At 33.0% G+C, this 21,061-nt stretch overlaps 2 protein-coding genes across 3 annotated transcripts; one reads left to right on the forward strand and one right to left on the reverse strand.

The window, feature by feature from the left end:
• The first annotated feature begins 427 nt into the window (after positions 1 to 427).
• Positions 428 to 1,814, forward strand: LOC126656738 (putative ETHYLENE INSENSITIVE 3-like 4 protein). The gene is given in 2 exon segments (XM_050351341.1): positions 428 to 1,306; positions 1,308 to 1,814. Coding segments are annotated over 2 exon segments (1,386 nt in total).
• A 12,261-nt stretch (positions 1,815 to 14,075) lies between these two features.
• LOC126654886 (type I inositol polyphosphate 5-phosphatase 5) lies at positions 14,076 to 20,555 on the reverse strand. 2 transcript variants are annotated; one of them, XM_050348882.2, is made up of 9 exons: positions 20,274 to 20,555; positions 20,087 to 20,180; positions 19,886 to 19,966; positions 18,962 to 19,154; positions 18,286 to 18,835; positions 17,432 to 17,628; positions 17,047 to 17,155; positions 15,636 to 15,784; positions 14,076 to 14,496 (listed from the first exon to the last, which is right to left on the reverse strand). In XM_050348882.2, exons 1-9 carry the CDS (start codon positions 20,367 to 20,369, stop codon positions 14,274 to 14,276), a joined length of 1,692 nt encoding a protein of 563 aa, XP_050204839.1. In that variant the 5' UTR covers positions 20,370 to 20,555; the 3' UTR covers positions 14,076 to 14,273. The 2 variants fall into 2 exon arrangements, with proteins under 2 accessions (XP_050204839.1, XP_050204840.1); XM_050348883.1 differs by having other exon boundaries at positions 20,291 to 20,376.
• Positions 20,556 to 21,061: the final 506 nt, after the last annotated feature.

Here is a 21,061-nt window from a genome sequence, read left to right on the forward strand (position 1 = left end):
GCTTGATTTTTCATTTTTCAAGATGTTTGAGACATATTTGAACCTTTTCAGACGTTAAGAGTTTACTTGGTCCTGAAGTCAAACCTTAGGAGTATAAATGACCATTTTTCTTTTCTTTTTAATGAAACTGTACGGGTTTTGTTGTCAGCATTTGTCATTTCCATTCTACGACCTATATAAATTATCAGTTGTGGATGAAAAATCTAATCCATAACTCAGGAAATAAAATCCAAATCGACCCTTGTTCTTGGAACTCGAATTTGTCTTGACGCCCTAACTTACGTTCATGCATCAATTATGACGGCACCGCTCGTCTATTGTACTCCCACTATATATACATATGCCCGCAAAGCAAGCCGCTATGCACATTTCTAAAAACATTGCAATAACAGTAGTTTCTAATTTGTCAAGATTTTAGCTGTTAATTATGGTGGAAATTCATGAAGTGGAGTCATCAATGGCTTTTCTAGAAGAAGAAGATGAATTAGATGAAGAAATAAGCTATGACGATCTCAAGAAGCGCATGTGGAAAGACCGCATGCGCATGCAAAAGTTTAAAGAGAAGCGCGGCGAAGAAGAAAAAGAAGAATCAGTAGCAGCAAAGCAAGAGGCGTCTCGTCGAAAAAAGATGTCGAGAGCTCACGATTCGATTCTTAAGTACATGGTGAAAATAATGGAGGTTTGCAAAGCTCAAGGGTTTGTTTACGGAATTGTTCCGGAGAAAGGTAAGCCTGTTACGGGATCATCAAATAGTCTACGTAAATGGTGGAAAGATAAAGTTCGATTCGATTTAAACGCACCATTAGCCGTCGAAGAAGCCTTGCCCGTAGTTTTAGCTCAAGCTGAATTACCAGACCCAGGTTCTTGCATGAATTTGCTTCATGATTTGCAAGATTCTACATTAGGGTCTATTCTTTCTGCCCTGATGCAACGTTGTGTTCCTCCACAAAGACGGTTTCCGCTAGAACGAGGGTTAGCTCCGCCGTGGTGGCCAACGGGGAACGAGAATTGGTGGGGCGAACAAGGATCATCGCAAAAACACGGTGCCCCACCATATAAGAAACCTCATGATCTTAAAAAGGCATGGAAAATTAGTCTTTTGGCTGCAGTAATCAAGCATATGTCGCCTAATTTTGATCGAATGAGACGCCTTGTGATGCAATCAAAGTGTTTGCAAGCGAAAATGACGGCTAAAGAAAGCGCAACGTGGTCTAAAGTTGTTAATCAAGAAGAAGTTCTTATGAATCTTACGAAAAAATGCCTCCGAATCAACGACGGTCCTTACGACACCGATAAAAAAATCGACGGGTAGTAGCGAGAGCGACAAAAGAAAGTGTGTTTTTGGTCGAGAGGCCTCGTTTGGTAGAATGTATTCGTGCCAAAACTTGCAGTGTCCGCAGAGTCGGAAAGATTCGAGATTCGGAGACAAGAACGCGAGGTCTGATCATGAACTCATGTGCGCTTATCGCGTCGACAAAAGCGGTAATTCATCCGCAAATGTTTTTCCTTGGTACGATGAAGACTTGACGAGTACTGATAATACGGTTGATAATGAAGTGGATGTGTTAAGCGTAACTGATTGGGCTAATACAGTGCTTGAAAATGCTAATTTTAGCTGCAAACTAAGTACTGCTATGGAAATTGGAGCGCAGGATTATCCAAGTGATGACTGGGGAAATTGGAGCGCAGGATCATCCAATTTGGAGGTTAATCAAAATTTAATACGAGAGAATCTAAATGATCATGTAACAGCAACTTCAATATGGGATTTGGGATATGGGTGGACCGGATTTGGCCAACCAGAAACAAACTAAGTGTCCTACTATTACTATCATCACATATAATAAAATATTTATAATTAATTTCATATATAATAAAAAAAAAATTATAATTAAAAAAGGAGGTGCAAATATGTCCCCATTGTTTAGGATGGGGAACAAATTTACCCTTGATAATTTTTTCATCTAAAAAACAAAGTACGTTTTCAAAAGGTTCATAAGCAACTTTTTTTTGGAAAAAATAATCAGAAGTCGTATTAATAAGTCAAACTGCAATGCATTCCAAATAAAACCTCGAGGAGTGTCTTTCCAAACTCTTAAACCAGGGTTTGATTAAACTAAACTAAAATATTAATCTGATGGTTAAAAAATCCATGTGTGATTAATATTTAAACTACTCTTACTCCTAAATTAACAAACGGCAGAGCAGGATTTTGAAGTTGTATTTGTTGAGTAATTTGAGTTGTAGAGAATATAAATCTAAAACTAGCTGTTGGGTCCAGCAGTAGCTCAAGAGGGGGGGGGGGGGAAATTGAGACTTTAAAACTTTTCTGCTAAAATATGATAAGCTACGGAGTTAGCTTAAGCAGATAGAGTTTTAGTCAGGCCAAGCTAATCAAATATGAGAGATTTGATAGCTTCCAAGAGATCAACTAAAGAGCTATAGAATAAGCTTAAGTTGATAAGTCCAATCAAAGATAAGCTGTTCAAATATTGAGGATTTGACAGACAAGTAAGATCAACTTCTAAGCTATTAACTCAGCTTGAGTTGATGCACATTAGTAAAGATAAGCTAATCAAATATGAATGATTTGTGAGCTTATCAATACAAGAGATAAAGCTAAGTAAACAAAAATTAGATTAGTTTGAGAAATGCTTTTAAAAGTTCTTTAGAAAATCTCTTTTGAAAAACAGTTTATGGTAAAGCTAATTAAATCAGAAATGAAAGCATAAAGCTGAGACGCCGGATTTTTATAGTGGTTCGGCAACCCTGCCTACATCCACTCCTTAGGGATCCCCATCCCTAAGTATTTCACTCTTCAATCTCTATTGCGGTCTAGAGATAAAGCCAATAAGAATACAACCCTAGTTCTACCCAGAAGCTAGTCTGTAACTTACACGCTGATTTGTTAGCTTCAGCAAACTATTTCCCTTTGAGATTACAAACCTAGTTCTACCCAGAAACTAGTCTATAACTCAGCTGATTTGTTAGCTTCAGCAAACTATTTCCCTTTGAGATTACAAACCTAGTTCTACCCAGAAGCTAGTCTATAACTCACAAGTGATTACATATATATTTGGTGGTGTAATACTCTCACTCAAAACTAACCCTAGTTTCTTTGAGAGGGATGGCCAATTTGAAGCATAATGTTGGTGGTAATGGATTTTCTCTCTTGATGCTCCACACTTGATAAATGGTTGATGGAGAGGTATATATAGGCTCCAAGAATCTTCTAGAATTAGGGCTGAGTCATGTGCCTTGATTCTTATCCATAAATGCAAGGTGTGCAAGATGCCAAATGGAGGAGCCTCTTGCCAGCCGAGCTAATCAGACCAGGTTGGGAACATCTTGTTTGGTAGTGACCTGGCAGCCTGATTTTGTAGTACAAGATACACTGTCACAGTCTGATCTTGTCTGCTGAGCTGGTAAACCTCAAGCTAATTCCGAAAATGCCCTCCAACTATTTACTTGTATTTCAAGATAGAATAATCATGAACCTTCTAGAACATGGGCCTTGCAACACTTGAACAAACAAAATTAGTGGGCTTTAGTTATCATCAAAACTAAGGATTATGGATAAAGGCCTTTAGCCAACAATCTCCCCCTTTTTTATGATGACAAAACCTTTCCAAAGACAAGTGTTAAATAATTCTAGAAGGTAAATCAATCAACAGGTTAAGTTTTATTTAGCAAGCTCCCCCTGAGTATATGGCATATATAAGAAGCTAAAAGATCAAGCTAAATAAAACCGTTGAGAAGAATATGATATCAATCATAAGAGCATGGCAAACAAAGGATTACTTACTACTCCCCCTTTTTGTCCATCATCCAAAAAGGACATTTAATGCTGAGTAGATAGCTTGTCAGATTCTGATGCTTCCTTGACAGGAGGAAGAGTGACATCATGCTGAGTTGATGTAGCTCCAGGCTGGATCTGATAGATTAGCTTGACAAAGTCCTCCTTCATTTTTCCCAAACTCACTTGATGCCTTGCACTATTTCTCAAAGTCTTTAGAGGGTTCTTTAGCTTCATTTCCATCATGTTCTCCCACGTCAGGTGTCTTTTCATTTGAAGATCCTTTAGAGTAGACTTGATAATTTTCTGCACTCTTTTCTCAGACTGATCACTTAGCTTGGCAGAGCTTTGCAGCTTAGATTTTTCAAAAGCTAGTTTCTTCATGATTTTAGTCTGTCTCTTTTTCAGAGGCTTGCCATTTGAAAAGCTAGCAGCTTGCTTGCTAGAAACTTCATTAATTTCTTTCTTGCTATTCTCAGAGCTATTTGACTTCTCTGAATCAGTTTCTTCACTTTCCACTATCTTTTATCTCTTCACTCTTTTCACAGCCTAATGGCTTGTGGATTTCAGTCCATGCTTTTTAGTCCGAGTGAGAAATAGCTTGGACACATAGTCACCCTTATTTGTCAAAACCGAGCTTTGAACGAGGATATGGGTTTTGAGAGATAGATAGATTTGGCCCATGAGAGAGACTTAGAAAATCGACCCATTAGTCTGCTCAGTTAGCTCGTGCTACCTGTATAGCTTGGAAGATCTTGTAGCTCGAGATTCATATTAGCTTGCCAAAGTCTTATCTTGCTACCCTAATAGCTTCCCATCTTCTTAGCTTTATCAAACCTCTTATTTTGCAAAACTGATCCTCTGGTAATGGCTTGGTGAATATATCAGCTAGTTGATGTTAAGTAGAAACGAAGATTAGCTTGATATCTCCAGCTTGAACATGATCTCAGATGAAGTGGTGTCTAATCTCAATGTTTTTAGTTCTTGAGTGTGGCACGAGATTCTAGGAGAGATTTATGGCACTGGTGTTGTCACAAAGAATAGGTATGAACTTTAGCTTCACCTCATAATCCTCAAGCTGCTGTTTTATCCATATAATTTTAGCTACATAGCTTTCAGCAGCTATTTATTCAGCTTCAGTAGTTGACAAGCTAACAACGCTTTGCTTTTTGTTATGCCAAGAGACTAAGGCATTTCCCAAGAATTGACAAGCTCCTGAAGTGCTTTTTCTATCAAGTTGGCAACCTTTCTCATCAGAGTATAGCCTGGTGGTTGTGCTCATTGGTGTCCTACTTCCTTTAGCTTCTGTCATTTGGAACTTCTTGAGTAGCTCTCTGATGCATTTAGTTTGACAGATAAAGAGCCCATCTTGGCATTGCTTAATTTGAAGACCCAAGAAGAAGGTGAGTTTCCCATCATGCTCATTTCAAATTCATTCTTCATTAGCTCGGCAAACTGAGTGCATAGGCTGGCCTGAGTAGCTTCAAACACAATGTCATCCACATAGACTTGGACAATGATGACCTCCTTCTTATGTCTTTAGTGAATAGAGTGGTATCCACTTTTTCTTTTATGAAGCTATTTTCAAGAAGGAATTTGCTTAGCCTGTTGTACTAGGCTCTGGGAGCCTGTTTTAGCTCATACAGAGCTTTAGTCAGCTTGAAGACATGGTCAGGCTTCACATACACTTCTTCCTCCAGATAACCATTGAGGAAAGCACTCTTTACATCCACTTGGAATAGCTTGAAATTTTTATGGCATGCAAATGCACATAACATCTGAATAGCTTCAAGCTTTGCAACCGGGGCAAAAGTTTCATCAAATTCTATTCCTTCAGCCGGATTATAGCCTTTAGCCACCAACGTATCTTTAGGATCAATAATAGCTTGGCCATCTTCCCGGTTTAGAGGCTGGATGTCAGGCTGAGGGTGTTCGCTTAGCTCGGTGATCAAAGGTGTGCTTTGAGCTGGATCATTAGCTTCAGGTTCTTTAGCTTGATGATTTCCTGTCACTTCATTATAAACAAAGTCTCTACTTGGTAGAGAGGGATTAGCTTCACTAAAAACAATATGAATAGATTCTTCAAAAAGTGATGTGTTTGTTGAAGACTCTATAAGCTTTGCCATGATTTGAGTAGCCTCGAAAGATACCTTCAGTAGCTTTGGCATCAAATATAGCAAGCTGACTCATTTCTCTGTTTTGGATGTAACAGGCTATGCTGATAAATTGACATCTTACTGATTAGCTTCATGTTGGCATGGCCTAAACGTCTGTGCCACAGCTAACCGTTTTTCTTCTATTCTTATCACAAAGTTGACTGACACTGAGTAGGTTGAATTGTAGTTCACTGACTAGAGAGTTCCCGAGCTTATAATCTTAGCTTGACTATTGTCTCCAAAGCTAGCTGTTCCTTTTCTTCTTAGCTTGAGCCGGTTGGATTTGTCACCCGTTATATGCCTAGAGCAAACACCGTTTACATACTATTCATCATATGCCTTCTTGCTCCTTAGGCAAACCTGCAAGAATCAGTTAGTTTTAGGTACCCAAGCTAAGTTGGGTCCTGATAGGTTAGCTTTGGCTGTTAGCCTAACTTTAGCATTCCAAGCATGTTTGCTTTGAGCAACTTTTCCTCTAAAAACACAAAATTTGTTTGAAACACCAAGATCAATTTTCAAAATCTTGATCTGAGAGTTAGCATGTCTAAGCTCTTCGATCAGGTTGCAGGGAGGCTGAGTAGGATCAGTCTCAGTCTGATCTGTTGGATTAGTTTCAGCATGGTCAGGCTGATTAATCAAACTATCAGCTTGTGCAGCCTTACATTTACCTTTCAGGTTAAGATATTTTTCACACACTTTTGTGTATTCTTTGAAAAGAACATTGTATAAATCATGAAGGTCAATGTATAGGTTGATAGATTTTACCTCATGGTCTGTCTCTAAGGTCTCAGCTTTTGAGCATGCATTAGCTTGGGGATCAGATTCATCTCCTATCTTTGCCATTAGACATACAATGGCATTGCCTGATATTTCTTCTTCATCTGAGCTGGATGCTTCGCTGCCACTCCAGGTTGCTTTCATGGCTCTATCAAATCTTTCCTTTCGGTACTGTTTCTTCAGCTTGGGACAGTTAGCTTTAAAATGATCTGGGCTGTTGCATTCAGAGTAGTTAGCTTCTTGAGTTTCTTTCTTAGCTTCTGGTCCAGGGGTGAATACCTTATTAATGTCACTTATGTATCTCCTTCCACCTTTTTTGAACATCCTTTGAAACTTCCTAGTCATAAGAGCTATCTCTTCTTCTGAGCTATTTGAGTCTTCATCTAGGTTGGTTTTGAAAGCTAAGTAATTTTTCTTCCTTTTATTAGAAGCTGGTTCTTTTCACTTTTTCATTAGCTCATGAGTGAATAGGGAACCCATTAGCTCGTCAAAAGAGTAGTTTTTCAGATTCTTAGCTTCATAGATGGCTGTCACCTTGCTTTCCCATTTATCAGTGAGAGATCTCAGAACCTTTTTCACAAGTTCTTCTTCTCTTAGATTTTCTCCAAGACTTTTCATTCCATTAACTATGTTTGAAAGTCGAGTGCTTAGCTCCTGAATGGATTCATTAGGCTGCATCTGGAATAGCTCATACTCTCTCTTTAGCATGTTGATTTTGGATTCTTTAACCTGATCCGTTCCTTCAAAGGTGGTTTCTAGTTTCTCCCATGCTTCTTTTGCTGTTGAGCAGCCTCGGATTCGATTGTATTCAAAAGCGTCAAGAGAGCAATGAATCATGTTGATAGCTTTGGCATTAAGCTGAACAGTTTTCCAATCTTCTTCGTTGTATTCTTCTTCAGTTTTGGCTCTTCGGGTTCCATTGGATTCAGTGAGCATTGGTGATGATACTCCTTTTAGGATGACTCTCCAACATTCAATATCATAGGCCTGCACAAAAATTTTCATTCTATTTTTCCACCAATCATAGTTAGATCCATTAAAAAGAGAAGGTCTAGATACCGAACTGCCTTCTGGTAGGCCAGAAGCACCCATAGCACATGTTGAGCAAGTAGCCATTAGGATATCTTTGGTAAGCTAATATATTTAGCTTGAACAAGCAAAGCCTGCTTTGATACCAATTGTTGGGTCCAGCAGTAGCTCAAGAGGGGGGGGGGGGGGGGGTGAATTGAGACTTTAAAACTTTTCTGCTAAAATATGATAAGCTACGGAGTTAGCTTAAGCAGATAGAGTTTTAGTCAGGCCAAGCTAATCAAATATGAGAGATTTGATAGCTTCCAAGAGATCAACTAAAGAGCTATAGAATAAGCTTAAGTTGATAAGTCCAATCAAAGATAAGCTGTTCAAATATTGAGGATTTGACAGACAAGTAAGATCAACTTCTAAGCTATTAACTCAGCTTGAGTTGATGCACATTAGTAAAGATAAGCTAATCAAATATGAATGATTTGTGAGCTTATCAATACAAGAGATAAAGCTAAGTAAACAGAAATTAGATTAGTTTGAGAAATGCTTTTAAAAGTTCTTTAGAAAATCTCTTTTGAAAAACAGTTTATGGTAAAGCTAATTAAATCAGAAATGAAAGCATAAAGCTGAGACGCCGGATTTTTATAGTGGTTCGGCAACCCTGCCTACATCCACTCCTTAGGGATCCCCATCCCTAAGTATTTCACTCTTCAATCTCTATTGCGGGCTAGAGATAAAGCCAATAAGAATACAACCCTAGTTCTACCCAGAAGCTAGTCTGTAACTTACACGCTGATTTGTTAGCTTCAGCAAACTATTTCCCTTTGAGATTACAAACCTAGTTCTACCCAGAAACTAGTCTATAACTCAGCTGATTTGTTAGCTTCAGCAAACTATTTCCCTTTGAGATTACAAACCTAGTTCTACCCAGAAGCTAGTCTATAACTCACAAGTGATTACATATATATTTGGTGGTGTAATACTCTCACTCAAAACTAACCCTAGTTTCTTTGAGAGGGATGACCAATTTGAAGCACAATGTTGGTGGTAATGGATTTTCTCTCTTGATGCTCCACACTTGATAAATGGTTGATGGAGAGGTATATATAGGCTTCAAGAATCTTCTAGAATTAGGGCTGAGTCATGTGCCTTGATTCTTATCCATAAATGCAAGGTGTGCAAGATGCCAAATGGAGGAGCCTCTTGCCAGCCGAGCTAATCAGATCAGGTTGGGAACATCTTGTTTGGTAGTGACCTGGCAGCCTGATTTTGTAGTACAAGGTACACTGTCACAGTCTGATCTTATCTGCTGAGCTGGTAAACCTCAAGCTAATTCCGAAAATGCCCTCCAACTATTTACTTGTATTTCAAGATAGAATAATCATGAACCTTCTAGAACATGGGCCTTGCAACACTTGAACAAACAAAATTAGTGGGCTTTAGTTATCATCAAAACTAAGGATTATGGATAAAGGCCTTTAGCCAACATTAGCTATTTATAGGAGACAAAACCTAAAATAGAAAATCTAGTCTAATAAGATACAATCTCTTATTTAGATAAATACTAAGCTAATAAATAAGATAATGTCTACTTAATAATTAAGATAATGAATACTTAATAAATAATAACTAAAAGGATAAATACATGGCTTTTAGGCTAAAAACACGAATTAGTCAATATGAGCTCTTTTTGGGCCACTGTAAACAATCAGTTTTTAGTTAATTAAAAACTATTTATTATTTTTAAATATAAAAAATATTAAATTTTACGATGTCTGTTCGAATTTTATAATTTTTTATTTATTTAATTTATTTAGTAAAAAATTAATTATATATCCATTAGTTATTAAATGAAATAAATTAATATTAATTTTCTAATATATATGAGATTTAGTAATTAATTAATTATTATTTAATTTAGTTATATTTGATTTTATTTGGTTTAATATTTGGTTTGGTTAAGTTGGATTAGTGGTTTGCGATGTTGCCATGTCAGCTAATTTGCTGAGTTGGAAGTGACATAGATGACATGAAGGCAACAAATACAGTTCGATTCAAAAATGTCTGAAAGAAACAGAATATAGCAAACTTGGCTAAATCTAATGAATTTGAAAGATTTAGCTATAACTGACACAAGACGTAAAAGTTTAGCATTTTTTTGGGATGTTGCCATGTCAGCTAATTTGCTGAGTTGAAAGTGACACGGATGACATGTAGGGCACAAATCCGATTCGATTCAAAAATGACTAAAAAACAAACATAATATAGCAGAATTGGCTAAATCTGATGATTTTAAAAGGTTTAGTTATAACTAACAAAAGACGTAAAAATTTGGCATTTTTTTGTTGGTTAATTAAGCCAAAAAAATTTCATCATCAAAATAAAAAAAATAAAAAATTAAAGGATTAATTAACATGAATTGGCAGGACGTTATATTAAGCACTTAGCGTCACCATTTTGTGGGATATTAAACTCCCTAAGTCACTGAGTTATTTCAATATTACAAAAAGGATACTAAATTTCAAATCGTTAAAAAATGGTCACTAAGTTATCGAATTATTTCTCAGGGAGGTTACTGTCTTAAAAGAAGGTCATTAAATTTATCACAAATTACAAAACGGGTACTGAATTATACCGTTTTGTTAAAAAACGATACCGAATTATTCACCTTTTTGTAATTATAGCATGCCACGTAGGATAAAACGTAAAAAAATAGTGTGTTTTGCCTCGAGTGACATCCCGTGAAATAATTTGATAATTTAGTGATAATTTTTTAACGATTTGAAATTTAGTACCCTTTTTGTAATATTAGAATAACTAAGTGATCTGAGGAGTTTAATATCCCCATTTTGTGTTAGTCTATTTATTATGTTTACAATGGATCAGGCAGAAGGAGCCGTCGGCTTATGTATACAATTGACGAAGGAAATATAGTATAGTGCATGAATCTGATGATGAATTAGGAGTTAGCAATTGATCTTTCACATGAAAGTTAGTCTATTAGTAAAACAATTAATTGCTGATATAATGAAAGTTAGATCATCCACGTCCAATAGAATACAAACATGTGTAGAATTGAAGATGAAATATCGAATAGAATACAAACATGTGTCTCCATGCATGCAAGCTTATTTAGTAAGCATGTCATGTGCCCTAATAAACTTAGTAGTTAATGTTGCATCATCTACCATAACTAATATTGGCTCTTTAAGAGAGTGAAGAAATAGGGATGTAAATGATGAGTGCGAGCTCGAATTTATGTATATTTATTAAAGCAAATCGTAATAAATTTTATGGTGTTTTAACTCTTTTACGTTTATGAATAACTCGTATATGAACTCATATATAGTGGCGGATGTAAACGTATAATTTTTTGGAGACCAACTTGTTTAATTATTATTTACAATTTTAATATATTTACTATTATGTTATGTTTGATTTTTTTATTTGAAAAAATTAGTTCAATTTTCATACAAATCGAACCAAAAAATTTATCCAAATTTAAAAATTAATTGAACCTATCAGTTTAATATGAATCAATATGGAAAGTTAAAGGTTCAATTATTTTGAATTAAAATATTAGAAATTTTTGATAAATTAATTATATTTGGTTGTGAAAAATATTAAAATTAAAATTTAATTAGATTCTATTTGAACTAAATGCAAATTCCTAAAACTAGACTTAAAAACAAGCTATTTTATACATTTATAATTATCATTAGCCAATAGATTCACAAATAATTTAATTGTGTTTATTTGTTACGCTCGCCGCCGCTGATGTTACACTCGTCGTCTCACCCGCTTATCAGCCCCTCCACGTCGTCGCTGACCAATGGGGCTTTCGGCGCTCGCCATTTCTTCCCGCTTGTCAGATCTGAAAATATCAGATCTGAAATTTCAGATCTGATATTCTCAGATCTGAAATAAAAAAACGTATATAATTCGTATGTGATTATTACTATATACGAATTATATATAATAAAATTGTATTCACCAAAAATAAATTGTATACGTATATTATTTGTTTATATACGAATTTGTACTGAGTGTATTAATAATCGTATTTTTATATACAAAAATATAGTATTTTTGTAAATATTATATTGTTTGTAAGAAATTTTGAAGTAGTATCTTTATAAATATTTTCCATTTTCCCGATATTTTTGTAAAAACCCCTTAACTTTTTGTTAAATGAAGGGACAAACTTGGCCCTTTTATAGTACACTAAAACCCTGTTAGGGTTAATGGCCGCACAAACTTGGCCTTTTTCAAGGTGAACGCGCTTTATCCGAGTATTTGGGGATTCGGTATTGTTCTTTTCGGATGCTGTTCCAGTCGAGGCAGATCCTATTGATTCAGCCGCTGTTTCATATGTTTTGGCCCTTCGGGCTGGGAGTCCGGTATCGTCTGAGAATGGATCTCATGCGACTCGGCTCCATTGTAGTTAATATAGGATTCGGTATCCATCAATAATCAAAAAAATAATTTTGAAAAATAATTTTTTTAAAGTTATCTTAATTTAATTAAAACATTATTCTGGTAAGATCGTTTGTTGAATTTTTTTTACAAATGTTTTTCTTCCACAATTAAAAAAATAAAGCATTTATTTTATCAATTTTTTTTTATTAATTTTTTTTAACATACTGAAAATACTATAGTAAAATTAAAAACAAATTACGCATTTCAAGATTAATTCAAAAAATCAAGTTTTAATAGAATTTAAAATAAATATAACAAATTTTACTTAATTTTATAAAAGATATTAAATTTTATGAACGATTACTATTTTTTTAAAATTAAAAAGGAGGAGCGATTGAGGAAAAAATTAAACTCACGATTATAGTAAGTGATGTCCAACAATTAATATAATATTTAAGTTATAACTCGTTTGGATGGATTATTACTATTAGAGGATGTCAACGAAGAAACACATGCTTGATCAATATGCATAGATATTGTAGTCATTAAACGATCAAAATTGTAACATTATAAACTTAGACTTTGATTGTAACAAAATTAAAATTAATAAAATATTTTATGAGAAATATTTATGTACAATGAATGTAAGTTTATTTTTTATATGAAACGTTCGATAAAATTACCTAAGAGACAATTTGAATTTAGCTTGATGCTTTGTATATCGTTTGAGTTTCTCATTGAATCTCTTTGAAACCTCTCTATGATAGCTTGAATTATAATATTTAAAACGGTACATTTAGGTTGATCATTAGTTGATTGTTGGTTGATATTAAATGTTTATTAACTTTGGTTATTTTTTAGTAGCTCATTGATAACCTCATTCATTGGTGTAAAATGACCTCCACCTTAGCGAATTACACTAATGTAGCCGTAAAACTTCAGGACCGTGCATAAATTTGAGAAAAAGTGGTAGTTTGTGCATGAAAATGAGAAAATTTAAACTACGTGATTAAAATGAGAAAACGTATAAAATTTGTGAATATTTATGAAATTAACTCTTTTTAAAATGATAGTATATTTATCATCATCATTTTGACCTTTTTCAGATATACTCACAATCAGTTTGGATATGATGTGGCACGATACTATACGCCTATTGTATATAATTTAATCACGCCACATCAGCTCTAAATTAATTGTGAGTATATTTGACAAAGAAAAAAAATGATGATAATATATATAGCGAATTGTAAAATATGATATACTGATAAAATGGTTAAAGTTTCCGATTGATAAATACATTGCCTTTTATTTATGTATAATCAGATCAATCTACATTTATTTTGAAGCAATATAGTATTAATATTCATTAAATATCAAGAACTCGCCAACATAAAATAAAATATGTTAAATTTTCTTCACCTTAACTGAGAGAACAAAAAACAAAATTACACAAAAAAATTATGATTGTCCGCCAACTATTATTATTATTGTTTGACCAAATAACTAAAAAAGGTCAAATCTTTTATGAAAATTTTACAAAAGTCCAAATCTTTCAATTTTATCCAATTTATCCTGCATGATTTTATTTCAATTTTGTCAAATTACACAATTTTGCTTATGTGGCGCTGATGTGTGGCATGACACATCAGCGCCATGTAGGCGCCACATGACACATCAGCGCCACATGTAGTTGGACAAAATTGAAATGAAATCATGCGTTTTATGACAAATTGGATAAAACTGAAAAGTTTGAACTTTTATAAAATTTCTATTGATCATTTTTGGTCATTTGGCCTTATTATTTTGATATTCTTCTGTTAGCTTTTCTATAATAACAAGAAAAAAGAAGTTACCAAGAAAATTACTACAGTTTTCCATAATTAGTGAGTGCTAATTATAAATTCATTCTGAACTTGGTATCACTATCTGGATTGGAAGTTTTCAGTAACATCAATATATACATAATAGTTAATTTTCCTGCTTATATATTGCTTGCTGCCTGTAAAAAAAAACAAAAAACAAAAAACAAAAATGATAATACTACTGCGTAGAGAGGTAACTTCTTCCTCAAGTTAAAAAAAAAAGGAAAAAGATAATAATTAGACGCCATAAAAGCTATGTCTTTGAGGAATGCAATCATCATAATCCATCTTTTGAGAAGCACATGAATACCCCTTTCTAAACCTGTTGTAGTTTCTGTTCTTTGCTTCCACTTCCACTGCGAACACTGCGCAAACCGGTCGGTGATCGGAAAATCTTGATTCGCTTCTTATATATGATAACTGCTCGATTCCTTTTCCTTTCCATAGTATCCGGTCGCACCTGAAATTTTTTAACTTCATTCGTTACTCGAGAATTTTGAACCCCAAAGCATATCTAAGGGTTTTTAGTTGTTAAATTGACCTTTTTTCATTAAAAAAAAATTCAAATATAACATTCATTTTAAAATTTTTTAGTAGAAGAGAGTTCAAATAAGTCATTTATAAGGGGTTTTTTTGAATTTTTTCGAACAAAGAAGAGTCTAACTTACAAAATTGGGTACAAGTAAAACCCAAAAGTGTGTATTTGGGTACAATTGGCGGTTTTATAACGTTAGGGAGAAATTGAAAATGGACTTAAAGGTCGAGAATTTTTTAGGACATTAAGCCTCTTTCATTTTGATCATTGATACTTTAATTCGTTTTTCAATTTAATGACTACACTTTAATTTTCTTATAACATAAAAGTTTTATCTGATTTCAAACCAAATATTCTCTACATGACATACTTGACAATCTGTGAACTTCCATCATATATTGATTATAATTCATTTATCCTTTGAATATATTTAATTTATTTTCTTATAACATAAAAGTTTTATCTGATTTCAAACCAAATATTCTCTACATGACATACGTGACAATTTGTGAACTTCCGTGATATCATCTGAATATATTTAATTTATTTTCTTATAACATAAAAGTTTTATCTAATTTCAAACCAAATATTCTCTACATGACATACATGACAATCTGTGAATCTCCTCGTATTTCGGTTTAGTCATAATATTTTTATAATAATTTAATACCAATTACCACATAGAAAATAATTGGTTAAAATAATCATATAAAATCTTCATGTTGTACGAAAATTAAAATTTAATTACTAAACTCAAATAAAATAGAATATCATATAACAAAACAAGGGTTATTAGCCAAAATTGTAGCAATTTTTTATATCTTGTTTCAAAATGATACCATAACTTTAATTTATATCATTTTGGTATCATTATTTTTATTTTTGCTTCATATTAGTATTTTCAATCAGTTTAGGCAATATCAAACTGCCGTGGTAGCATGTAAATAAAACACCTCATTGATCAAACATTCAATTTGATTGCCATGTCAATTTCAAATTGCCAATACCGTTTTTGCTAATAACCCGAGAAAACAAGGAAAGAAAAGCGGAAAAAAGAAAAATACCATGCTGGTGTTCTTCGTTTCTTCCTGGATTTGACAGTTTCTCCGGCATAAGAGTCGGAATTATTGGAATACTTATAGGTGGGTGCAAATAAAATACGTCCTTCTGTAAATCCATTAAATACTCTCCCTGCTTCTCTCTCAATATTCAACTGTAATCACCCAAATATGTAAATAACTCAGCCTAGTCAATTATATATATTCTTTTTATATTGGTTTTATTAGGTAATAAAATAATAAAGTCGCATATATAAAACAGGCCAAATGAAAAAAAAATGCCAAACTTTTCATGAAAGTTTTACAAAAATTCAAATATTTGAATTTTATCCGATTTGTCCTAAAACGCATGATTTCGTTTCAATTTTGTCCAAATATACAATTTGGCTTATGTGCGGCATGCCACATTATCGCCACGTAGGCGCCACATGAGTAAAATTACACAATTGGACAAAATCGAAACGAAATCATGCGTTTTAAGACAAATTGGATAAAATTGAAAGGTTTGTAATTTTGTGAAAATTTCGTGAAAGGTTTGGCTTTTTTTGGTTATTTAGTAAATTTGTTTATCTCCATACAGCGGCGGAACTACTTATGTTACGCTTCAACCCGAGCTCACGTCCGAAATTTTTAACAAAAAAAGGTAAGAATCATAATGAATTAGCCTAATAACCAAGAAAAGACAACGTTTCCCAAAAATTCCAGTTCTGTCCACCTTTAGAACTTCTCGATAATGTCCAAATGAAATTGTATTATGTCGTTTTAAAATGTCTCAACCCAAAAAAAAGAGTGTTGATGTTGATGTGTCGCTGACGTTGACTTCCACATATTTGTCATGTATGAGAAATATTTTATTTTGGTTTGGAAAAAATTTCTAAATGTTTGGCCTTTTTAGATCATTATCTGAATCTTTATTTTATATTTTTCATACATGTCAAATAGGTGGCAGTCCACGTCAATGACACAGCATCAGCACACTCCTTTTCGACTAGAGACATTTTTAAAACGATACTATATGATTTTAGCTATTATTGAGACGTTTTAGCTATTAGGCCTAATGAATTTAAAGATAGACAAAAGGTGAAATTCGGATTGTCGAGTCAGAGGTGGACTAGAAATTAAGCCTTGGCTGAAATAAAATTTTGAATCCGCCATTGTCCCAACACAGTTATAAATGAATTGTTAGGAAAAACATGCAGAATATCACTAGGCATTCACTTATCTACCTTGGTATCAATATCTTATTTATGCAGATTTTTCAACCATTTAATGACCGGTATATGAGTAAATCAGATTCAATTGAACGGATTTAGCTACAACTAAAATAATTCTGTTTACGCAGATTATAATAATTTCAGTCATAATTGGTAAAAATGAATTTGATTCTCTAATATTATTAGCAAAATGACGAACAAACCTGATCTTTCTCAAGCAATTTATCCCATTCATTATCCTCCAAAAGAACTCTTGTTTCCTCATAGCTCAACGCTACTCGATAATTCAAATCTCCAAGCCATATTACCCGGCTGACAACCAAAAACCAAAGGTTATAAAAATATTATTATATGAGAGATAAAGACTCAGTCCACCACGTCTAGTGGCACTATCATAATTTTGTTTGTTACTATTTTACACTTTTTTTTTTTGAAAAGACTATTTTACACTTTTAAATAGTAATATTACAATAGTGCTATTATTTTAATGACGTGTTCTAATGTGATAGGCACGGATGACGTGATGGATTGAGTGAATTTCTCTTATTATATATCAAGAAAAGAAATTTGGAATAAGGAATAACATACTCATGATCGATAATTCTCTCCGGGGCTCGAGGATTAGTGATGCTCTTGCAAATCTTGGGGAACTGTGTGCTTCTGATAATCTCAGCTACATCAGCATTTCTCCTTAGTTCGTCTCCTTCCTTCTCACCCGAGGCCAAGTGACAACAAACGAAGCACAGACTAGTTTTGTGTAATGTTAGGCTCACTGATATACATCCCTGCAATATGATTCAACTCTCACAGTTATTACAGCAAATATTAAGGTTATGTTTTTCTAGTGTCGGGATTTTAGGGTTTTGTATTCAAAAAATTGCGGTTACTGAATTATATGCCATTTACAAAACAGTGACCATCATTCAATTGTTATATTTTAGTAACTAAACTTTCATTTTTATAATAGTAGCATATCATTACTTGAGAAATTGTAGCTAATAATTCAAAATTGCTGACGAAAAACTGTCGTATTAACTTTTGTTGTCGCTACATAAGTAATTATTGGCTTAAATTTCTAAAAAATCAAATAGTAATTATCTATTAACAACTATATCTCATTTTTCAAATATATCGTGATTTTAAAATTTTATCAGTTTGATCCATCATTGACTGTTGTCAAATATATTAATCCTTAGTTTCTAGCTGAAATGGCATATGATGTTGAGGATAAATTTTATATGCATCAACAAATAAAATTGTGTCATGACAGCTCTAAACTAGTTATGAGTATATTTGACAAAAGTAAAAAAAAATATACTGGACTAAATTGGGAAAAGTTTAAAATTATCGTATATTTTACAGTCGAAGTATAGTTTTGAGTAGATAAATATATTTTATCTTTTTCTAATTAGTGATTGTTATAAGAAAAAAATGAAACTTACTTTGTTTCCAAGGCAACCCATAATTCCTCTTCCTACAGATGAAATTCTGAGATGTCCAACGTGAGGCACCAATTCTCTTCTAACCCAAACTGACACAAAAATACCAACCATTTTCTTACTTGTTATTAAACTGTAAGACATCTGCGTCGGAGCGCAAGGCAAGATAGGCATCTCGGCTGAATACCGAATGCTCCGGTCATCCTCCGGAGAAGACGAAGGGTCTAATTTATTTATGCAGTCATTCAGCTTCCGTAATCTGTGTCTCTCTCGAGGCGGCGATTCGACAGGACAATTGCATACCTTTATAAGGCTGCTGTCTACTTTCAAGCTTTTGCTTAGGACTTTCAGAGAATTTCTGTTGAAGAGTTTATGTGGCTTTGTGTCTTTGATGTTGTCGTGGTTTATTAGGAGTCTTGAATTGGGTGGCGAATCGGGGTCGAGCCGCGGCTTGTTGAGTGCATGGTTTATCAGAGCTAGCCATTTTGCTGCTGGTTCGTTGTCTTCAATCACAAGTACATTTCCAGCACTGAGTGGTACGATTTCCTGAAACCTGAAGAGCAACATAAAGGTTAATTTCCGAGTTGGTACCTAAATTTAACGGTATATTTTAAATTGATACCCAAATAATTTTCTTAAATATGGTTAGATAATTAATTTTTTTTGAATTTAATCATACCCGCAAACATAAATATCTGCACAGCCTTCAACCTGCAAGAAATCTTCAAGATTGAGGCCAGAATTGGGAGTCTTTCCTCCTACATTCCATGTTCCTACAAATATCCTAAATTCTTTGATTTCTGTTTCTGGTGCCATAGACTGCTCAAAGTTACATAAATTCAGCCCTTCAATTGCTGGACTTGTCACTCTGTCTGCAATTTATTACATAAGACCATAATAAAATGTTAGGTTAGCTACCAAAGAATATGCAATGCAATTAGCTTTCATAAGCTGAAATTAGACTAATTTTATTGTCCACGTGGCTTTTGCCCACTACGTATAGATTCAATCCAACTCACCAACCAACTTTCTATCCGTCTTAAATTGGTAGACAATTTTAATTTTTTTTTCTTCCTGTGAATGACGGTTTAAAACAAATACAGTGATTTAAAAATTTAGATTCTCTCGATGAAATGAGCTAATTTATTATAAAAATTATCACACTTGTCCTATTTGAATGTAGCAGTGATTTTTTTTTGTGATTTTTATAGTCTTTCCAAGACGTTCTGCTGTAGTTAATTAGGATGCATTTGATAATTATTTAATAAAATAATAATTGAGTATCTATAATTTGTGATAAAAAGATTAAAATATTATCTGTCAATTTCGATCCGAAAAAGTATATGTAAAAATATTAATTTTCTTTGTACATCATTAATATCCAGACACGGAACTAATAAATTTATAACACAAAATCAATTATATGATATAAATAATTAAAAATATCATAGTTTTTATCGAAAATTCTCTTAATTTTCATCACATAAAAAATGGAAAATATGGCATTAATGCACCTAATAATTTTTCATATTCAATCAATTGGTTTAACACATTTAATATTTCAGTTCGAACCTTTGTCAAACCCAAAACAAGAAAAATATACCTTTAATACCATTTTTCTTCATAGGATTAGGATATAAATCTATAAAAGCTTGATTCTTTTCTGTTATCTTCCTGTCAAAATCTGCCATCCAAATCCAAAATCAAAACCAAAAATATATATATTTGCAAATGTATTCCTACATAACATATATTATTATAAGAATAATGAATATGATTTCTAAAGATTAGAATAGAATATTACCAAAAAATATATCATCACCATCTGACTCTAATTCATCACTTGATCCCCTTTCCTTTCCATTTCGCATAGAACTGAAAATCTTTGGAATAATAGACTGCTCAAGAAAAAGAATTAATTAAACAATAAATATACATATTAATTAAAAAAGAGAATTTATTAATAAAGAACAAAAATAAAATATATATACCTTTTTTTTCTTCTCACCTTTGACAGAATTATCAGGAGTAGTATTTGTAGGACTATGATCAGATTTGATCGTTATTTCTGTGTTGATTGTGAGCATTATTGTGTTATCTTAAATAATTTCAATAATTTTGCAATGGTTTCTTGGTGAAAAATATTAGCAGAATGTGTGATCTGAAATGAAGATTTAAATCTGTAAGAGAAAAAAATTGGTTGATCTAAATTTTGCATTATGCATGAATTTTGTATTAAAAAATCGTTTTTTTCTTTTTTGATTTTGGTGGATGGAAATGGAAAAATAACATTTTTGTGATTTGTTACAAAGACTGAGATTTTGGCGCCATTGGTTTCGGAGAATTTGGGAAGGTAAATGGAGAGACCGTTATGATAATTTTCTTAGCTACTTCACATTAACCTTTCTACTTTACGCCTCTAGAACTTTTTTATTTTTATTTTTTTATTAATAACTAGTTTCGCATTACGTGCTATGCACGTGGCTCGTAACGTAACTCGTCAATGAACATATTAGTAAATTTATTATAATTATATCAATTTTTTATTTATAATTAATATTAAATTAGTTAAGAATTTTTTTAAAAGTAAATATAATATATTCGGCTATTAAATTTTTTCCACACTGAATTTATTCTTTTTTTGGTTTATAATAAACTTAATTAAATAATTAATTTTATTTTATTAATAATATCTTTAAAAATAATAAGATAAAAATTTTAATAATATTACTAAAAGATAGGTATTCCTACTAATTTGGAAACAATTTAGTTATTTTGT

This window comes from Mercurialis annua, linkage group LG7 (assembly GCF_937616625.2).
Source record: "Mercurialis annua linkage group LG7, ddMerAnnu1.2, whole genome shotgun sequence".
NCBI classification, from domain to species: Eukaryota; Viridiplantae; Streptophyta; class Magnoliopsida; order Malpighiales; family Euphorbiaceae; genus Mercurialis; species Mercurialis annua.